This window comes from Chaetodon trifascialis, chromosome 1 (assembly GCF_039877785.1).
Source record: "Chaetodon trifascialis isolate fChaTrf1 chromosome 1, fChaTrf1.hap1, whole genome shotgun sequence".
NCBI classification, from domain to species: domain Eukaryota; kingdom Metazoa; phylum Chordata; class Actinopteri; order Chaetodontiformes; family Chaetodontidae; genus Chaetodon; species Chaetodon trifascialis.
In genome coordinates, this window is record NC_092056.1 from 34313642 (window position 1) to 34336120 (window position 22479).

At 43.3% G+C, this 22479-nt stretch overlaps 1 protein-coding gene across 1 annotated transcript in view; it reads right to left on the reverse strand.

The window, feature by feature from the left end:
• Nucleotides 1-7898: 7898 nt before the first annotated feature.
• Nucleotides 7899-22479, reverse strand: part of dok4 (docking protein 4) — a 193113-nt gene continuing 178532 nt past the window's right edge. The window contains exons 5-9 of the mRNA XM_070961092.1: nucleotides 20094-20213; nucleotides 19644-19833; nucleotides 9783-9921; nucleotides 8743-8863; nucleotides 7899-8145 (exon numbers count right to left, since the gene is read on the reverse strand). Coding sequence (XP_070817193.1) covers nucleotides 8012-8145; nucleotides 8743-8863; nucleotides 9783-9921; nucleotides 19644-19833; nucleotides 20094-20213 — 704 coding nt within the window. The 3' untranslated portion in view covers nucleotides 7899-8011. The remainder of the gene's footprint in view (nucleotides 8146-8742; nucleotides 8864-9782; nucleotides 9922-19643; nucleotides 19834-20093; nucleotides 20214-22479) is intronic.

Genomic DNA, 22479 nt, shown 5'->3' on the forward strand with positions numbered 1-22479 from the left:
CATTCAAAGTTTCTAGATCATGTATCCTACTAACCTTGATGATCCTCTGAAGTGCCACCAGCAGTACAGACAGTCATGTTCATGTTGTTACAGATGGTGATCATTTTCATTTGTGCAATCTTTAAGTTAAAATTTCAACTTGTCTGATACTTTGGTTTCTCAATAAATACCTGCAAAATGAATGACATTCCAATGAGCCACAGCAAACTTTAGCATACTAAGATGCTAAACCAACACAGTAAAAATGGAAATCAATACCCAATAAACAGCAGGTTAGCATTGTCACTGTAACCTTAATAGCATATATACATTAGCAATTAGCTCAAAGCTGCTATGTACCTTCAGTTATAGACTTCAGTCTTGTTTTGTTCTAGGCTGTTTGAGTAGGCTACAGAAACTAAATGAAAAGTAATGATAGTATCAAAAATATTGACAGACAGACAACCAGTCTGAAGCTATTTTAACAGTACTTCCATCATCATACAAAAGCTATTATGTCACTTGTTTTCTTAGAAACTGCAAATTATCTTATTTTTGGCCCTATTTGATAAATAAAAGTTAATTATGTTGTATTGCCATGTTGCATCCTGTGCGGCAGTTACAATACCCCCAAAATTTAAATAATAGTATCTGAAACAAAGATGGCATGATTACAAGCAGAGAGCTGCAACAAACTGAGCTAACAGGAGAGTTCATGGATTCTGACTTCATCTCTGTGTGTAATAGAGTCTGACTTCCCAGCTGGTCTGCAACATGCTCCTTTCCTTTGTTTATGCCAACAGTTTTGCTTGTTTTTTTTTGCTTTAATATCATTCCTAATATTATCTGTTTAAAAGGTGCTGCTCTGTTGCTGTGAACATCCCAGTTTTGTCTTTACATGTGTTTTTTCTTTATTGACATAATCTGTGCTTGATGTTTCAGGCCTGTGTTTCAGAGTCATGAACATGCTGTTCAGATTTGATTTAGTCTCGTTAGCTCCAAGCTTCCTTTATGAAACAACTTGATCATAGTTTAGTTTATTTTGCTCATTCAAGGCAGGCTTTTCGCAATGAGCCCTTCTTTATGAAACAGCTCTCTGTAAGGTTCCTCCTGCTATATTTCTTATCAAAACAAACAAAAACAGCACCATAGAAGACTTGACAATGATTAATTAAATTAATACCAAAATCGTTCTGTAAGTGGGGACAGTGCAGATGTCAAGAGGGTGAACCAAAAATGAAGCCACACTGACAAAGTATGGACTGAACATTGCAAGGTAGAAACACATGGTGTCTACATTTTAAATAAACACATTTCGATAATCCCTCATGCCTCTCTAACTCTCTCTCTGTCTCTTTCTCTGTCTCTCTCTCTCTCTCTCTCTCTCTCTCTCACACACACACACACGCAGATACACAGACAGACATTTCATATGAAATAAATATAATATGTGTGAGACTATGCGAAGAGGGAACAAAGTTATACAGTATGTAAGTACACAAAACACATCTACACACAATACTCAATTTACATAATGTAAACAATCAACAGAATGCTTAGCCCTGTCATGTTAAAATGACATAAAAACCATAAACTATGAAATGTAAATTGACAAGGATTACAGCATTAATCATGCTTACTCAGATCGAGACACAATCCAGATACAAGGCATTTTATAATGGCGTAAAGGTGGTCAGTGTCTTTCCAGATGTCACATTGTTGTGGCAAAATCTCCACAGTCTCAAACCCTTATGACTCAATCAAAAGGCAGCAATCAAAGGATGACCTCCCATATGAGCCTTTCTTCGCACGCCAATCATCTCCTCCCACCACTAGCTCACCTACAAAATCCCCAATCCCTACAAAATGAATAGGTAAAGGCAAAGGCAAAGGCAGTATGTCGCAAAGTCAAGCTGATTTGATGAAACGGTCAGTTTTCTGTCTTTCTCCTTTGACAGCCTCCTGAAACAGTCAATCAGACAGCTTTGGGATAATCCCAAGTTCAGTGGTAGGAAGCAAGGTATGTAAAGGGGAAGTTTAAGGTTATAATGGTAAGACTGTAAATCGATTACCCTCAGAATCATTCATGCTGGAGTGCCACAAGAAAATGTAGATAGATACGTGCTGCCCATACAAAGATCAGACATAGGTCTGGTTCAGTGTCTCTCTTCTGATTATGATAAGCTGTGACAATAAGGTAATAATATGATCACTAATGCATTTATGGGAAGACTGACTTTCAAACATGTTGATAAAACTACACCCCTTGTGAATGAGGACATCATTGAAAGATAATTCTGCTCTCTTACAACTTATTTTCAAACTTTCAGAAATTACTTAACATTTTATAATTTTAACCCGGTGTCCACCAAACTCATTAATGACATGTTGGAACATGAACTGCAACAAAAACAACTTGCATTTAGATGACCAGACAGCTTGTTAAGAAGCTAACACACTAATGAGATAATCTAAGCTACATTGATTGGTGGTAAAATTGAAAGCTAGGCTGCTTGAATTGTTGGCAACAATTACTGTTTGAAAACTGTGTGCTCATAGCTACAATAGAGTTCGGCTTGGACCTGAAATTGAGACCAGAACGTAGTCTCTACTCGCATCCTTCACAAATTACCTGGTTGAACCCAACTGGTATTGTCAAATTTGAGACTCAAACATGACCCAAAACTAAATTTTTAGTTTATTTCATCCATTGACTGTTAGTTCACACAACACATTGGCTGCCTAAAGGCTTTCCTCACTTGACAGTGTATATCTTGTTAAAACACATGACACACATGGAAGCAGACAACTGCAAGTGAGAGAGATAAATAGTTTAAATAAATTTAATCTGAAAATAACCAAACCCAATACAGACCCAAGCCCCAAACTTTATCCGCTAAAATGACCCAACATCAGTCCAAAACTTGATACTCTGTTGGAATCAGATTCAGGTTCAGCTCAGTAACAGAACTCTAAACATTTTTCAAAATTGAACAGTTGTAATCTTACTGTGTGTCTCCATTTTGTGTCTTCCAAATAAGTTGGGCTAACTAGGGGGTTTGTTTTAAGCCTGCCTGATTGCCTGACTTCTCTGTCTTTCTTGCCCCTATTTTTCTCCAGTGTTTTGGGAGGGTATCAGTATTCAGGGTTTTGTTGCTCTTGTAAGAAAGAAACTGTTATGGAATAATTCATATCTAGCATTCAAGGGGTCAAATGTAAGGACATTGAATATCAGGTATTGGCAAGTTCAGTCCAAATGTATCAAAAATTCAAATATGTTGACCTCTGCATTGTAAGCCCCTCCTCTTAGTCTAACCCTTGAATAATGTAAGAAAATAACAATGCTGTGCAAATGTAGCTCAACACAAGCATGTGGCTACTAGGAGGTATAATAGGACACATGCCAGAGAAAGTCTGAAGCTCTAAGAGTGAATATTGGTTTAAGTACAGAAACCAGTCCATAAAAATTTATCCACCGAGTGGACCAAAGACATACATTGAAATTATCAAGTGTTGTTCATACAAGTGTGTCAGCTGGTACTGGTGCACTTGGAACTTTCCACATAGGAATCCTTGGATTTCCAATGATAGCATAGTCCATGCGGTGTTTTCATGGCACCATACTGTCCTGGTCCTTGCAGTATTCAATTTAACACTGGGACTTATTTCCATTAATCTCATTTGGAACTCCAGCCTTCTACAGTATACACATCACTTAAAAAACACTGGAAATTTAACCAAAATTTTGCATTTCACATTCATCAAATCAAGCCATATAGCTTGGTAAAAAGATTGTTTTGAATTGACAAGGTTTGATGATGTACCATCAAACACAATGCAAAAGTGTTTACACCGCTTCAAAATGGCCACAAGGTGGGGTGAAAAGCCTGCCATGAAGTCTTGGCACAGTGGAAAAAAAAAAAAGAAAGAAATATAGAAAGTAAAATTTCCAAGAATTTGTGATTATTTATGAATATTTTTGTAGCAGAACTAGCATCTAACTGACCTTCTCTTACCCTCTCTGACTGGAAACCAGTCTAACTGATTGAACTATAGACCATCTAGAATGCTCATAATGAAGTGTGATTTTGAAGAGAAACAGGATGTCCCATGTCAATGCTAATGGTCCCCCAATAGCCCTAAGGAAGTAAAGCTGGCTGGGAAGAACAAAGGCCAGGCTTCAACTGAATCCCCAAACCGAGTCTGCTGATGGGTTGCAAAGTAGCCAACCTTAAAATGAACTGTTTGTAAGCCAGAGGACTTTGTTTCTTGGTATACCTGACAATTGCATCTCTGTACAACTCAACAATGGACATATTCACATGGCTAAACCCATGATCTATATGATGCCCATGTTCTCTCATGTTCCATGACAAGCTGTGAATCTAACTTTGTTGTAAGATTTGCCTGAGGCTCTGCAATGGAGCCTTCCTATTATCTAAGGGTTCGTAGGATTTGAAGTTGACTGTGCTTTATAAGACCTTTATTAAGGAACAATCATAAGGATGATAATCATTTTGGCAAATATCGTCTGCATTTCTTTATTTCGTAATTTCTTTATCTTTATTTCCTTCTTTATCTCTTTCTATTTCTTTTATTGTTGTATTAGTTATACATTGAGTCATTATTCATGTTGGGATGAAACTGTACCAGGATTATCATTTAATGTTGTCACCCAACCATAGGAAGTGCCTGATGCATGCTGTGAACAATGTTGAAATGTCATTGAAAATTTGTTATTGAAATTATATGTGATTGACCATAGTGAGAAGCAGATGAGCCCCTCGTGTGACTCATGTATTAATTCAGCTCCTTGAGGCTATTGCGCGTCACAGAGCGTCTCACATGTTCGACGGCCTGCCCATTAGACACGCCTCTGGAGCGAGGTTTAAATGTCTGCAGCCGCAGCATGAATTCAGTGCGTGCGCTCGTTACTCACAGTGCGTGCGTTACTCAGAGTGCGCGCGTTACTCAGAGTGCGCGTTACTCCGTCTTGTCTTAGGTTATGTTTAGTTTTGTCTTTTAGTTTTGCACAGTCGTTTTTGCTCTTTAAGTTTTTCCCGTCTTCGAGCTACTCAAAAGCCATACCGAGTAGCGTGATTCATTTTTCAGAAGACGTGTTCCTATAATTTGCCGCAAATTTTCAAGTTAACCTTTTTGTTTAGCCAAACGTTTTGTTTTAACTTCAGTAAGTTTAGGCAAGTAATACTAATTTTGTAGTTTTTGCCCGACATCGAAGAGACTCTTAACTTGTACTATCAGCCTAAAATAATCCGTCACGGACTCAACCGAACCAAACCCTGCAGCCAGCTGTTGATCCTTGGTCCGGATATCAACTGTCCGGAGCCGTCCCTCATCTGTAACCGACACTCTAGAACCAGTTCCAGAGACGTCACCGTCCAATATCAGCTCTCCACCTTGGTGCGCTTGGCCTTCACCAGACCACTGAGCAGATCGAGCCAAGGACGACCATCTGGGCATCTTCGAGTTAGTTCGGAGCAGAGCACCACGGGATGCCATCAGTCAAGTAGGCATGCTAAGTGGGTTTGAATAAGAGTTGGTCCGTGAGGTTAAGATACTGCCAATTTATCCAAGTTCTCTCAACTACTCGTTAATTCCCTAACTTTACGTTCGCGTCCTTATTATCCCCTTACAACTACTTCTCACTATCGCCAATTTATTTACCATTGTGTTGCCATAAGTTTCTTGTGTGTTCTGTCATATCACCTCCCATCTTCTGTCTTATTATTCATGATACATCACTCATTATCCATAATTCTGCTTAATAAATGATATTTTGATATAAGTCCTGGTTAGACGGTGTCCTCTTGAACTGAATATATACGATCCCTGTATCCAGAGTTCACACTTCAGATTATCAGACTGGTTTACTGTTAGTTCATTCGTTAGTATTTATCAGCGTTATAGCAGTTAATTTCTGCAGTCCTTCTTAGCTGAGGAAGGTGGTGCCCCATTATTTTATCAACGAATGCAACATCAAATTAAGGTAGTCCCCTAGTAACACTACATTTTCTTAGAATTAAATGCAGATTTTTTTTATATATGTACTTTATTTAAGAAGGGTTTCCCTTTTTACAACACATAAAACTATAATGAATAAATAGGAATGACACAGTAGAACAAAATAAAACAAACAAACTGCCTGCTCACAGAAAAGTTTACATATTCATGTCAGTAAGTGCAATGACTGAAATTTCAGTGGACTGAGGGTCAGAAACAGAGTCTATGGAACCAAGACCAAACAATGTTGAGGAAGACTCAAGACAAAGGCTAGAAAAATGAAATCAAAAATTATTATTAGTTCCCTCATTGACATCTCTCCCTTCTAATATGTTCTGTAAAGGGTATCCATCTTCAGAAACTTGGGGGGGTGCGTATTGGACAGAGTATACCACATTTCTTCAAGGTACAGACAAGAAACCATTCCATTTTGCCATTTTTTAAAGCAAAGAGGGGAAAAGCATTGATAGAACTCATCCAAAATCTCCTTACCAGAATCCTTAATCTGAATGAGACTTTGAGATTAAGTGTTTGCAGGTAGGGATGGACTGAGTTTATTGTTTTACAGTTTTTGCCCATTGCTTGAACATATGATGCAAGTGTGTATCATTTTGTCATCAGAGTTTCAGTCTGACATAGATGTGAATGCTTTATTTCCCAGTGTTGTGTCTTATTTGCTTACGTGTAGAGTTGAATAGAGTAGAGTTTTGATACAATGAGCCAAGTTTTGCAAAAAAAGTGTTCAAGCAACGAGCAAAACTGTAAAGAAGGAGGACATGAGGAAACGGGTATATTTCAAAAAGATAAATCAATTTAGGGAGCCCTAAAATTTTAATAATATTATGATGGCAATACTCTAGCATTAGTCCATTATATTTGATGAACGCTGAGTGTTAGAGAAGGGGAATCTATCTCGAAAGAAACCTGTTTATCAGGGTGGATTAATTTGCAAATGTTTTCATTGAATTGGTTTGTCAAAAAATTTTGCAATAATCTTTTGATCACTGTTTAGCATACTTAAAGGATGATAGGATACAACATTAGTGGCATCACTGGTATGAACATCATACAAAGTATTAGGTAAAATTCCACGTTTCACAGAGGAATTAACCATCTTGAGTAAAAGGGGGCAATTATGTGTACATGGGCATGATAAAATTCTATTCCAAATCTGATTGGGCCACTGGCCTTGCCATTAGGAAAAGAATCAATGGCAGTTTTGATTTCTTCCCAAGTGAAGTCAGAGTCCATTTCCTGCCTCATAGCTTCAAGTGCATTGTGAAAATCGGCAACATCCACTTCAGTGGCTTTAGACTTAGAGGCTATATATATACTAAAGTAGCATCAGTTTCTATGTCTTTGTCAAAACACATTGTTTATGATGTCATATAATGATGAGCAGCAGCCAAACTAGGTCGATTCCAACAATAATAAATACGGATCCCAGAGCTAGTATTGACACTGATATGCTAAAATTATAATTTCAATAAAAACCTGTAGCCAGTAAAGTAAAAACTCCTGACAAACTGCTCCTTAAAGCTTTTCATCCACTTTCAAGAGTGGCATGGGTGAAGTAGAAAAAGGTGGAAACACTTTTGCCTTTAGACCTGGTTGGACAACATGCAATACATCATTTGTGGTTGAAAGCAAACTGACAGCTCTCAGTCGTTACTTCAATCAGTAGGCACGATGTGCCATTCTGCCAGGCAGAGTGTGAAAAAACACCAAATATCTGTTTCCTCTATTTCCTTGCAGTCTTTTGCAGAATTTAGTTTTAATGTGCTGCTTCCTGCATTCAGAATGGTCAGTTCACCTGTGTGAGTCCAACTCCTGTGAGGTGTAACAAAGCTACAACATCTCCTGTGAGGTGTAATGTTGGGCTGTAAAACTAACATAAGGAGGGAGAGTGTGAGTTTCTTTCAGTGAATTGCGTGTCTGCATGCATGTGGGCATGTTTGTGTCTGTGTCTTTTTCATTGTCCGTATCTTCTGTGTGCATGTCCCTGTGTAGGCTATGTGTAGTAGTGTGTTGGGGAGTGTGTGTGTATGTGTGGGCGAGAGCGTGCATGTGTATTTGCCAGAGGCAGTGTGGCATGGTGCTCAGGAGACAGGCAGGTAGACATCAAATCATCTTCTGCAACATCACCTACAGACAAACAGAAACATTTGAATTAATTTGATTTAAGCTTTAAAGGTTTTTTTTCCACTTTACACAGACCCACACTAGCTGTTTCCCCTTTCTTCCAGTCTTAATGCTAAGCTAAGCTAAGCACATCTGACCCTACTGACTAGCTTTGTACTTAACACTCAGACTGATACTTGTTCACTCTGGGAAAGCCAGTAAGAGTTAATCATTCAAATAGTGTATATGAGATGTTCAAGTTTGGAATTATTTTATGTTTTTTGAAATAATGGGTACAGGTTTTTAATCAACTAAAACAAACGTACTTTAATTTCAAGATGTGAATCACATGATTGGTAGGGACCACCCTTTAATCTAAGGCAGTACAGACTCTCCTTTAATTGTTTTAAAAGTTTTTTCACTTTTTATGCAAATCTTGAAAAAAGTATATCTAAGTGAAAGATGCCCCCCCCCCCCCCCCCCCAAAAAAAAAAGAAGATACAAATGCAATATATTATTGTTGTATGTTTTGGCTATGCACTACAGATACAGTAATGGGTATGATGCCTACATAAGAAAAAACATGGACATGAATTGTCTTAAGGCTGGTGTGTGGCCTACCACTGGCAGGGTCCATGCCGATCTGGTTTCCAGTGATGTGGTGCCAGTAGGCAGATCGGGGTAGGATAGTGGTGGGGGTGCAGGGGTAGGAGCCAGGCTCTGAACCCACAGAACTCATCAACTGGGAGTCACATGCACACAAAATCATGAATTTAAAAAAAAAAGCACTGCTGATAAGCACTTTCAAGAAAGTACCACAATTAACACAATTAACAGTCTCTATAAATATTTTTTGTGTAATATTGGCTATTAATAAAAAGATTGGAAGTTGCTTAACAGGTATCCAAAGTAATTGGTAGAGAGCTGCCACAGAACAATGTATCATCAGGAACACCCAATTTGTCACTTACCTGCACTGTACACGTCAGGAGAGTATGACTGCAGTATTAAGACTCTCACTTCTTCTCTCAGAGATTGTTGTTGCCCCCAGTCACTTACATTGGAATGCAATCTTTATGGCTGGACTAACTTAATTTACCTTGAACAAAAAATTGGTGTTGCTTTAAGAATTCAACTCATTAATTCCCTGTGGGTTTGTGACTACCAGCAACACTTTTCAAATTACACCCTCATCATTTTATCCATTCTTTTATATAAAATAACAGAAACCTGCTTTACAAAATACAAAGATATGTACCATAAATTAAACTAAAATATTTAAAATATTTATTTTTTTGACACACTTCCCCTTTTCAAAATTAGGGAATTAATGAAATATCTAGTTTATGTTGTACTTCAGTGGTGTAAATTCCCAAACAAATTTGTATTTAATCAAATTACCAAAGAAACCTGAGACACTCAGTGAATGTGGAGCTCCTAGGGGTCAGCATAGTCTGCACTGGATAATGACTTGAAATGTAAAACTTGAGATTAGTCCATTATTAAACAATGTTGCATCTTTTGACTGGTTTGAAGCCACTGTTATGTTCTGTGTGTGTGTGTGTGTGTGTGTGTGTGTGTGTGTGTGTGTGTGTGTGTGTGTGTTTGTGTGTGTGTGTGTGTGTGTGTGTGTGTGTGTTGGGTGTTAGCCAGGCTGTCACCCTGCTTTTTTTCTCCATCTCCAGCAGGACCTTCTTGTGCTGCTCTGCTATGGCCAGCGTAGAAGAGTGAACTCTCTGGTAGATCTGTTCTCCCTCTCTGGTCTGGAAGGTGTAGAGGCCTTCACCGCTGTCACACATCCTACGCATAATGACAACTCAATATGAACCCAGTGTGCAAAACAGCAGTAGCTATCATACTGGTCACTACAGTATAATGGAGGAAGGCTTTATGCTTGATTCAGACTACATGATTCTTCCCGATATTCAGATTATTTTGTTGTGGCCAATGTATTCCAAGTGATAGCCGATCGTGAACAAACCCAAGATGCAAAGACTAGCATGTCAGAATTTTTTTGTCTTGATTTCTAGTGTGATATCTCCCACATGTTCCTGGGCGTTTACCAATCAGGTACTCTCTCCAAAGCACAGTCAAGTAACCATGGCAAAGAGGAGGAGGGATGCTCAGGTTGCTGTTGTCAGGTGGGACAATATAATAGAGGAAAAGTGTTATGATTTACTAATTACTATAGTACTAAGGAGGCAGACAAAAAGCACGCAATGGAACTGGAATGGGGCACTGGACTACATGATGAGACGTGTCCCCACGATACAAACAAACCCTGGAGCAGAGCCAATGTGACCTCTCTGCTGGAGTGAGATGAGTTGGGTTCCTCTCCCGGGCAGGGAGACAGGGACGAAGAGTGCTCCTTTGCAGGGCACCTGGAACTCTCCACAACAGAGGCTCGTCTCCCTCCCTCACAGTACCACTCAAGCAACCAGTTGTCTAACCTAATGGCTAGCGCTACTAGAGCCTCTAAGTCTGCGGGATCATCAGGAGACGCTAATTGTCCTTAACTCTTTCGCTGATCCCCTTAACAAATGCCGCCCTTAAGGCTTCCTTGTTCCAACCTGCATCGGCTGCCAGCATCCTGAACTCCACAGAGTACTCTGCCACAGACTGAGGTCCTTGATGGAGATCCACGAGTCAGGCTTGTTACAATCCTCCTTCAGTTTATCCACTCCGTTTGAGTGCGTCTTTTGTTTGTTCATTATCCGCTCGTTGAGCGCGTTTTCTGTTTCCCGTTTTATTAATAAATTTGCTTTTGATTTACACAATTTCTGTTTCGGGTCTGCATCTCTGGGTCCTAATACAACCGGCTGTACAGCCCCTTAAGAAGAAGAAGAAGAAGAAGAACTGTACTTTATTTATCACACACAGTTGCACACACTACATGCACATGCCATGCTTCCGTGAAATTATTTTTTCCACATTTGACCCATCCTCGGTCTGTCGATCCTCCGCGGCAGACCAGGAGCAGTGGGCTGCCAGCTGCCAGCCGATGCCAGTGCCCGCGCCCGGGGACCCATCCCTTCTCGTCACCATTGGTCAGGTGGTGATCTTCTTGCATGTTTTTAGTGGGGGTTATTACGGAGGAAACCCCGGGTCAACACCGGGAGAACATGCAAACTCCACACAGAAAGGCCCCCTTTTTCCTCGAGCAGCAGGCACCAAGGCATGGTGGAGGACACGCCACCAGCGCCCACAGCGGGATTCAAACCGGGGACCTTCTAGCTGTGAGGCATGGTGGAGGACACGCCACCGGCGCCCACAGCGGGATTCGAACCAGGGACCTTCGAGCTGTGAGGTGACAGTGTTACCACTTGTGCCACCGTGCTACCCTTAACAGAATAATCCGGCCAGTATGGACCCAGCAGATCCAATACGAAAGGCAGTGACTATGCAAGGCACTCTGCTGGGATAGCATGAGCAGCTGTTACAGGCATTGTGTGAATCCTCTCAGCATATGGCGGCACAGGTTGCCGATCTGTCTCGCCACATGTCTAACCTATCTAGTTTTCTTTCCACTCCGTCGCAGCCTACGACCAACCCGTCCGAACCTGCTCTTCCAGACTCCTTGGCCACGAATCCCGAACCGTTTGACGGCGCTCGGGATAAGTGCCAAGGATTTCTGTTACAATGCAGCATTGTTTTCCGCCAGCGTTCATTACGCGTTGACTTGGGTGGAGGCACTGAACTCGTCCGTGGACATTAGCTCTCTGGCATACTCTGATTTTGAGAGGAGGCTGAGCCTCCAGCCGGTTGCTCCAGCTAACCCAGGGCTCTCAAACTGCTGCTGATTATACCGTAGACTTCCTTACCGTAGCTGCCGATTCCGGGTGGAATGACATCGCTCTCCAAGGTGTGTTTTTTCATGGACTCTCTAAGTGTTTACAGGAGGAGCTTGCCACCCGGGAAAAACCCGCAGATCTACACGCACTCATCGACATGGCAGTTCAGATGGACAACCGGAGGAGGGAACAGTCTCGGCGCCGCTCTTCCCATCCCCCTGCACAGCCGCCACTCCGTTGGCAGAGATCAGCGGCCGTCTCTCCGGAGCCCAGGACAGTCCAGCCTCTTGCTTCTCCGCCTCCGTCTGCCGACAGGGAGGAACCCATGCAGCTCGGCAGAGCACGGCTTTCCGCCGCGGAACGCCAGCGAAGGATTGCTGCGGGTGAGTGTGTGTATTGTGGACAAACTGGCCATATCCTCCCTGCCTGTCCCATTCGGCCAAAAGGCAGGGCTACTGACGAGCCCAATCGTTCCGAACTCTGAACTCCCCAAAGCTCGCAAGCTCGCAAGCTCCAAGCTCGAGCCTCTCTGGGTGTGGGGGAGGGGGTTTTCTCTTGTCTGGCTCTCATAGACTCTGGCGCAGAGGAGAACCTTCTGGATGAACAATTGTCCGCCGACCTGGGCTACGTCCTGGAGAAGCTGGAGGAGCCAATCAAGGCCTACGCTCTCAACGGAAAGATCATGGCCCAGGTAACACACCGTACTGCACCCATCCGACTTACTATCTCCGGAAATCACCAAGAGGAGATTTCACTCTTTATTGTCCGCTCACCACACTCACCCCTCGTTCTTGGGCATCCCTGGCTTCAGAGACACAACCCTCAGATCGACTGGAGCCAGGGAAAGATTTTGGGCTGGAGTGCTCTGTGTCACGCTAATTTTCTCCGTTCAGCCATTCCTCCCACAGGGGGAGACAAAGGAGTCTCTACCACACCTCCCGAGCCACTGGATCTCTCCCTGGTTCCAGCTGCTTACCATCATCTCGGGGAGGTAATCAGCAAGGAGAGGTCGCAGTCTCTTCTGCCTCACCGTCCCTACGACTGCGCCATCGATCTCCTTCCTGGCGCTCCTCTTCCATCCAGTCGACTTTTCAATGTGTCACGCCAAGAGAGGGAGGCCATGGAAAGATACATCCAGGAGTCACTAGCTGCTGGGATTATCAGACCCTCCACTTCCCCGCTTGGCGCAGGGTTTTTCTTTGTGGCCAAGAAAGACAAAACCCTCCGTCCCTGCATTGACTTACCTCTCATTAATTCCGCCTTTGACTCCCTCCAGCAGGCTTCAATCTTCACCAAACTGGACCTGCGCAACGCATATCACCTGGTTTGTATCAGGGAGGGAGACGAGTGGAAGACCGCGTTCAACACACCTCTGGGACATTTCGAGTACCTGGTCATGCCATTTGGTCTCAGTAACGTTCCGGCTGTGTTCCAAGCCCTGATGAATGATGTGCTCCGCGACTTCCTTAACCGATTCGTTTTCGTCTATCTAGACGATATCCTTATCTTTTCCCAGTCCCCGGAGGAACACGAGTCGCACGTTCAGCAGGTTCTATCCCGTCTCTTAGAGAACCGCTTATTTGTGAAGGCCGAAAAGTGTGAATTTCATACTAACACTGTTTCGTTCCTCGGCTTCATAATTCAGGAGGGCAACCTGAAGGCTGATCCCGAAAAGATCAGGGCCGTCGCCGAGTGGCCAGTCCCGGAGACCCGGAAGGAGTTACAGCGCTTCCTTGGCTTCGCCAACTTCTACCGCAGGTTTGTCCGGGACTATAGCAAAATAGCCTTACCTCTGACCAAGTTAACTTCTTCCAAAGTGAAGTTTGACTGGTCAGAGGAGGCTGACAAGGCATTCCTGAGGCATTCACATCCACCCCTGTTCTAATTCAACCTGACCCCTCCAGACCATTCATGGTTGAGGTTGATGCTTCCAACACAGGGGTCAGTGCCGTACTCTTACAGTACTCCCAGTCTGACAATCGTCTTCACCCGTGTGCTTTCTTCTCCTGCCATCTCTCTCCCGCAGAGCGCAATTATGATGTCGGCAACCGGGAGCTTCTAGCTGTTAAGCTAGCTCTGGAGGAGTGGAGACACTGGCTGGAGGGGGCGGAACAACCATTCGTGGTCTGGACCGACCACAAAAACCTTGCATATATCAAGTCTGCCAAGCATCTTAACTCCCGTCAGGCCCGCTGGGCATTATTCTTCAGCCGGTTCAACTTTACCCTCACCTATAGACCAGGCTCCCGCAACACTAAGCTAGACGCTCTCTCCAGGCAGTTTTCCCCCTCCGAGAACTCTGGGGAACCTGTAAGCATTCTTCTCCAGGAACGCATCATCGCTGCCCTCTCCTGGGAGATCGAAGGGGTGGTCAGAGAGGCACAGCGCCAGCATCCCGACCCAGGTAATGGCCCTCCCAATAAACTGTTTGTCCCTGACTCTGTCCGCTCTCAGGTGCTTCAGTGGACTCACGCCCATCGCCTCTCCTGCCATCTCCTTGCTGCGTCGTCATTTTTGGTGGCCATCGTTAGAGGCCAATGCTCGGGAGTTCGTGGCAGCCTGTTCCACCTGTGCCCGCGGCAAGGCATCATACAAGGCTCCTGCTGGCCTTTCCGTCCTCTTCCTGTTCCCAGCAGGCCATGGTCGCACATAGCTGTGGACTTCGTCACCGGGCTGCCTCCCTCCCGAGGTAACACCACCATTCTCACTGTTGTAGACTGTTTCTCCAAGGCTACACATTTCATCACTCTCCCTAAGCTCCCTTCCGCCCTAGAGACTGCCAATTTGTTGGTCAATAACGTGTTCTGTCTGCATGGCATCCCCGCGGACATCGTCTCTGAACGTGGCCCTCAATTCTCCTCTCAAGTGTGGAAGGCGTTCGCTAAGGCTCTGGGGGCCACGGTCAGCCTGACTTCCGGGTCCCATCCGGAATCTAACGGTCAGACCGAGAGGGCCAACCAGGACCTGGAAACAGCTCTGAGGTGCATCTGCGCGGAGAACCCAACAGACCGGAGCTCCCTTCTTCCCTGGGTGGAGTACGCCCGCAACTCGCTCACCTCTTCAGCCAGCCGTCTCTCCCCTTTTGAGGTCTCCCTGGACTATCAGCCACCTCTCTTTTCTATACAGGAGGCCGAGATTGCTGTTCCCTCCGTAGCTGATCACATAAAGAGGGTCAAAGAGATCTGGCAGTCGGCCACTAGAGCCCTCGAGTGCAACCAAGAAGTGAAACAGCGCGCTGCAGACCGCCACAGGACCCCAGCTCCTTCATATCAACCAGGTCAGTCAGTTTGGCTCTCCACAAGAAACATACCATTAAAGACTGAATCCCGGAAGTTGTCCCCCAGGTTCATCGGCCCATTCCCAATTGTCAAGGTCATCAACCCTCAAGCCGTCACCCTGAAGCTCCCTGATTCCATGAGGATCCATCCCACCTTCCATGTCTCCCAGCTTAAGCCGGTCTCCTTTAGCCCTCTGTGCCCACCGACCGAGCCCCCCCCCCCCCCCCCCCCCCCCAACTTCTCGACGGGGATCCTGTCTTCGCTGTCCGCCACCTAGTGGACGTAATAAGACGTCGTGGCAGGGGATTCCAGTACCTGGTCGACTGGGAGGGTTATGGGCCGGAGGAACGCTCCTGGGTACCCCGGTCTTTCATTCTGGACCAGTCCCTCATCGATGACTTCCATCGGACACACACTGATTGACCTGCTAGGCCGCCGAGAGGCGACCTTTGGGGGGGGGGGGGGTACTGTTACGATCCTGCCTTCTTGCTTCTCCCAGTGTGTCTCCTCTCCCTTTTTCCCTGTGTGTGTGTCTGTCTGTCTACCCCTGGAGTCGTGGCCGGGCAGCCCCTCACCTGCTGCCAGCTTCTCCCACGGCGACTCACCTGCATTCACTCTCCCTTCATCAGGGAGAGTATAAAATACATGGACCTACTTCTCCTCGTTGCCGGATTATTCCTTGATCTCCGTGTCGATGTTTGGTCATATGGTTCGTAAGTACAGTTCTCTTTGTTTCTCTCTCAAATTCAGAATTATGTCTTTTGTTATCCACCTTTTCCCAGCCACTAAGTGTGCTGTATCTTTCTTTGTTTTCAGTGTCTGCCTGCCGCTTCCACGCATGCCTCGAGTCATACCCACTTCGTCGGTGCTCCTTCAGTTTATCCACTCCGTTTGAGTGCGTCTTTTGTTTGTTCATTATCCGCTCGTTGAGCTGCGTTTTCTGTTTCCCGTTTTATTAATAAATTTGCTTTTGATTTACACAATTTCTGTTTCGGGTCTGCATCTCTGGGTCCTAATACAACCGGCTGTACAGCCCCTTAACAGGGCTGAGGCATTGCCAAAATGATCCGGGTGATCAAACACTGATTTAAATTGCCCGACTAAAGTATCAAAACTTAGACCCTCAAACCCCTGCTGACTACCCCGTGCCACCGCCCAGGCTAATGCCTTACCCCTGAGTAATCCAATCAGGAAGGAAATTTTCTTCTGATGGGTGGCAAAAGATTGGGGACATTGGGAAAAAAATGAGCTGGCACTGCAATAAAAACCTGAACCACGGGATCCTTGTCTCCAGGCCGTGTATCTGCCGCGTCCATATTGGCCAGGTTGTTCTGTTATGATTTACTAATCACTATAGTTGAGTAGGACCCAGGAGGTAGACAATAAGCACGGAAACGATGGGAGCTGATTAAACACAAACAGTTTATTTACAAGAACGAGCAAAATACTAAAACAAAACGAAACAATGGGAACAAACATCAAGAGCAGTCTCCTAAACTCAAAAACAGCCCTAAACGAAATAATTTACTACTCCGTGGCAAGCGGTTAGGAACTAGCAAACACTATAGCAAGAAAAACAAAAATTAGGAAAACCCACTATGGCTAATAAGCTAAACAGAAACGAGATACACAAACAGGCAACTAGGAACAAGACAAGACTACTATGAGATCAAGAGACAAGGAAATGGCTGGAAAGTGTAGGGTGAAGCTTGAACAATCTGGCGGCGAGGCATCTCTGCCATAATAAAAACCCACAGTAAAACAAAAAGTTTGTTGAGCTGTGGTAACCTATTTGACGTTTCCTCAAATGAGCACATGAACAAGTCCAAAAAGACAAATGTTGGTGAGAAACACTGGAAGCACTTCATCAGCCAGACAAGCAGCTGGCTATGTTGTCATAACATTATTCCCATTACCTGCAGGAATATGCTTATAATTAGTCATTCCAGATCTAACATTAAAGTAGCCTGTTTGATGTGGGAAACACAGCCAATCCTGCTCTTTGTAGAATAAATAACTATGGCAATAAATTTACTATATGTGAAACTCATTGTACCTGTCATAATTGTTATCTGGAGATGAATAAATAATGACTGAACGGGCTAAAGGTTATACTGCCTCTTGCATTTGCTTTAAATGTTATAGCGCATCCACAGCCATTTTCTCTTTCTTTTCTTTTTTTTTTCAGTACCGACAGCATCACACACAATGCTTCTGTCAGTTTTATTGACAGTTGCTTCACCCTCTTCCCCGATTCGATTTGAGCCCCTGCGTGATTGTGAGATAAGATGTTCTGTGATCGATCAGGACCATATGTGTAGTCTTGCCAATCACCTGATCAAGAAATGGCAAGAGTTTATGGCACTGGGATCATTAGATGTGATCATCATTTAAGACAAAAAAAAAAAAAAATCGTGTAGTCTGAACCAGGCCTTAGAGAGCTCTTACTCCTACTACAGCTTGGTAATCATTGTGGGATTTCAGGAAGTCATTCAGTGTCCTCTAATCTAAATGCTGTTTCATTCTGACAAGAACACACATTTAATGAAAACACAGAATCATTGTTGATTTTGAAGCCATTGCACACCATGTCCAATCCAGTAAGTTGTGAGTAAGTGACTGTATGTTCATTCAGAGCAGACAAAAGCAAAGCATGATATGTTCTTGCCTTTTAGTTCTGGTCTGGTTCATGGTCTCAAGGACTTAGTACATACAAACCAAGAACTGTAACCATGACATCTAATGGTCTGACATGTAACTCATTCATTGGACAATTCTGGTGACATTGTCTTACATCATCTCTGCTTCATGGTGAAATTAAATTGATTGACAGACAGCAGGTCATGCACCACTTTACTGAACCTGATATATATATATATATTTTTGTCTGGTGTCACAAAGAACTCACAGAAAAATACCTGAGGAGCATTAATGGTCCATACTGTAACTGGGACTCGTATTTCAGGATGATGCAACAAACAATGAGGCATCACGTAATGTAATACAAACTACAACACAGGGGAGGATAATCATTGTGTAGTTGCTACCTGTCACTTTGTGATGTATCAGGGAAAGTCACCACCATGGTGAGGCATACACATGTTGCAATGGCTACCAAATGATCTTGCATAATTATATAAGGCATTTGTACAGATTGCTTAGAAGAGTGAAAGAGACTAAATGATGAGCAGATGTAATAGTAGTATTTACCTACTACTATAACAGAATTCTGAGGTTGGTCTGCTTTGCTTTGAGATTGCAAATGGACTGAGAGGACAGAAATTCACCTACTCAGGCATCCTGGTGTTCAGTTTTCTTTCACTTTTGTTGCTTTGGTTTGTGGTTTGAACAAACCCTACAGCATTTGTCTGTCGGGGTCAGTTTGTTTAGGTTGGTATGAACACTGTCAGTCAAACTGTGCTGCAAACCAAACAACCGGACTGAGACTACCTGAGAAGGTGGATCAATATGTCACAAAGTAAAAATGAGTTACAGTAAACAGAGGCATGATGAAGATGTGTCCTTATGTATTTTAACAATTAAAATGCAAGCCAAATGTAGAAACAAGGTAACTATATTTAGAAATATTACAATGCAAGATGTATCCTTTTTCTTTTTCTTTTCTTCTCTTGTCATTATTCCTGACCTCAAGTCTCAACTAATAAAGATAACTTAAATGGTCTATTTCAATTAGGTTTTAGTTAATGTACATTACTGAATACCTGTTGTGAGGTTAGTAATAAATGCTAGCTCAATGAAATTGGCAGTAAACTAGCTGTATATTACTACATTACAACTGAGACAGTTTTTGGAAGTGATGCACTACAACACACAGGCAGACAGTGGGTGCCCTCTTGTTATTTTGGTTTGTTCCAGACCACAGAAACATATGTATTCTCTCTCTCTCTCTCTCTCTCTCTCTCTCTCTCTCTCTCTCTCTCTCTCTCTCTCTCTCTCTCTCTCTGTCACACATGTGCGAACACATACACATACACAAAAACACACACACCATTATCTACATGTTGACCCAATCATAGCTCATCAGGTTTTATCAAATAGGATGTGGTAAGGACATCTGGCCCAGCACTGATTCATTGTCTGATCTATTCAATCAGTCTCTTCATGGGGTTCAGCCCAACACAACTGAGCTGTTTGTGTCTGTGTGTATGAGCTAAAGACAGAGAGAGAGAAAGAGGCAGGGAGTGTCCTTGGCTGATGGTGGCTGACTGACATACACACACATGCACACACTTTGGTTGTGAGTTCTGAGAAAGGTCAAGTGTTTCATCTTAAAAACACACTGCTATAACAAAGGATGTGTTGTCCATAACTTGACACTAACTTTGTATATGTGTGGCAGCCTATGATATATGTAACCTTTATTTATTGGGGAACAGTCAGCGATCAAACATCTCCCCACTCTCCTCCGCAACCATTTCAGCCCTATTCTCACCGTCCAGCTTCAAAGGTGAAGCGGGTGGCGTCGCGTCCATAGCGCCGCAGGGAGCAGAGTGGCCAGGTGACCAGTTTGGTGCGAGGGTTCTGAATGTCCCACAGGTAAATGTTCTCGTGAGTGATCTGCATCATGCACTCTCCATAGATGTCCAGGTTGGGGCAGGGGAGGAGGAACACATTGAAACGCTCTAAGGAGGAACAATGTTAGGGACTTATTTTCATTGTAGTTTGAGCCACATTTTCCTATTTTGTGTCTAAGTTAAATAGGTATCTAAGAGTGTTTTAATGCAAGACAATGCCAATTTTGTAGAGTGCCATTAAGTAACAATTATACATTAAAGGCATTAAGAAAAGAAAACACAAGGCAATATAAAAAAGACAATACAAAAAGACACATGAGCTTGACTTAAAAGAGTAAAATTGCATGTTTGATTTTTGTGTAAATTACCTGTGTGTTCACACTGCACTCCAGCAGCCAGCAGGTCAGGCTCCCCCATACTAATGTCATTGAGCCGTGTACCCAGACACTCGACTGCCAATGTCTTAAACCATTCCTCCGCCTCCAGCTCTGCATGGGGGTGGGGGGTTGGTGGGGGGTGGATTATCAACTAAAATCAAGATCCTTCTTGAAACGAAAACAAAGAAGTCACATGATGAAATGGCGAAATGACAACCCTCTACTTATAGTTTTATCTCACTCAATTGTCATAAATCAGTCATGCTGGGTGTGTCTGGAGTGTACAGTTCAATCTTGATTTCATGACACAAAAGTGGAAATAGCAGTTTTAACAAAAATAAGGCATGGAGGGATGAGGGGATGAAGGGACAAAGGTCAAGGGATGAGGTAATTAAGGGATTAGGGTTGAGTGATGAAGGAGAGGAGGGATGAGGGTCGAGAGATGAAGGGATGAGGTGATGAGGGATGAAGGAGTGAGGGATGGAGGGATGATGGTAAAGAAATGATGGGGGAGCTGCCTCTTTGGATGTTCTTGGATTACAGTAAAAGCCCCCAGTGGCTCCTGTGCTCAAGCGAGAGACAAGGAAGAGAGAGAGAAAAAGGGGATTTCAGTGGAGGGGTGTGAAGAGAGAGTTGAAGGGGAAATGAATGAAACAGGTGAGCTTAAATACTTGTGTGGAGGAGGGATGTGTTCAGGACATGGTCTGAATGTCGAGGGATGAGGGGATGAGGAGTGAGGGATGGCATAAGAGAGATGACGGAGTAGGGGTTGATGTGGTCGGGGATTACCTGCCTCCAGAACAAAATGGATGACCAGAGTGTAGTAATGCGGTGAGCAAGGAGGTCTGGAGTGAGGGGCAAACGTTTGATGTGGAGTGTGGTTCAGCCTCGTGGAGACCTTTTATTAACGAGCTACAATTTACAACAATTTGTCATTTGGCAGATGCTTTTATCCAAAGCGACGTACATATGAGATTTTCATACAACACAAGCAAGGTTCTAGATGGGAGAGAACAACAAGAACAAGTGCCCTAACGCAACTTTTGGGTCCAGCTGGGCATAGGTGCTACAAGAGTCGATAGAGAAGAGAAAGTGCATAGAGTCGATAGAGTTTGTTTTTTTTAAAAGAAGAAGAAGAACAAGGTGTTCAGTAAAGAGCTTGGTTGGCTAGGGAGTTCAGGTAGGTCGGAGCAGTTTTGGTGGCAATTTTGTATGCAATCATCAAGGACTTATACTTGATGCGGGCAGCAACTGGGAGCCCGTGGAAGGATATGAACAGCGGAGTGACATGCGCTCGTTTGGGCTGGTTAAATACCAGGCGAGCCACCGCATTCTGTTTCATCTGCAAAGGTTTTAGCGAGCATGTTGGAAGCCCTGCCAGTAAGGAATTACAATAGTCGTGGCGTGATAGTACCAGTGCTTGTACTAGGAGTTGTGTTGCAAGGCAAGGCAAGGCAAGGCAAATTTATTTGTATAGCACAATTCATACACTAGGCAATTCAAAGTGCTTTACAGAAGCATAAAAATCATACATTTTGATTAGAAGAGAACAAAAAAAATAAAAATAAAATACAATTAAAGGAAAATTAAAAACAGACACCAGTAAAAGACAATAATTTAGCATTTAAAATGATTAAAACCATTGAGCAAATACATTTACTTTAAGTAAAAGCTGTAGCAAATAATAATGTTTTCAACCCTGATTTAAATGAGCTGACGCTTGGTGCAGACCTCAGGTGTGCAGGGAGAATGTTCCACAGGTGAGGAGCATAATAACTGAAAGCTGCTTCACTTTGTTTGGTTCTGATTCTGGGAACACATAATAGACCTGTCCCTGATGACCTGAGAGGTCTGGATACTTCATATGGAGTCAATAAATCTAGAATATATTTTGGTCCTAGACCATTTAATGCTTTATAGACCAACAGTAAGATTTTAAAGTCTATTCTTTGACTCACAGGAAGCCAATGTAGTGATCTGAGGACTGGTGTGATATGGTCCATTTTTCTGGTGTTTGTAAGGACTCGTGCAGCTGCATTTTGGATCAGCTGTAGTTGCCTAATTGATTTTTTGTTTAGGCCAGTAAAGACTCCATTGCAATAGTCCAACCTACTGAAAATGAATCTGCATTTCATGAATCTGCATTCCTACTGAAAATGAATGCATGAACAAGTTTTTCCATGTCTTCTTTGGACAGACAACCCCTGATTCTGGTTATATTTTTCAGGTGGTAGTAGGCTGATTTGGTAATCAGCTTTAAATGGTTGTTAAAATTCAGGTCCGAATCAATAATTACACCAAGATTTCTGGCTTTATCTGTTGTTGTCAGTGACATGGAGTTAAGTTGAACACTGATCTTTGACCTTTCATTTTTGGG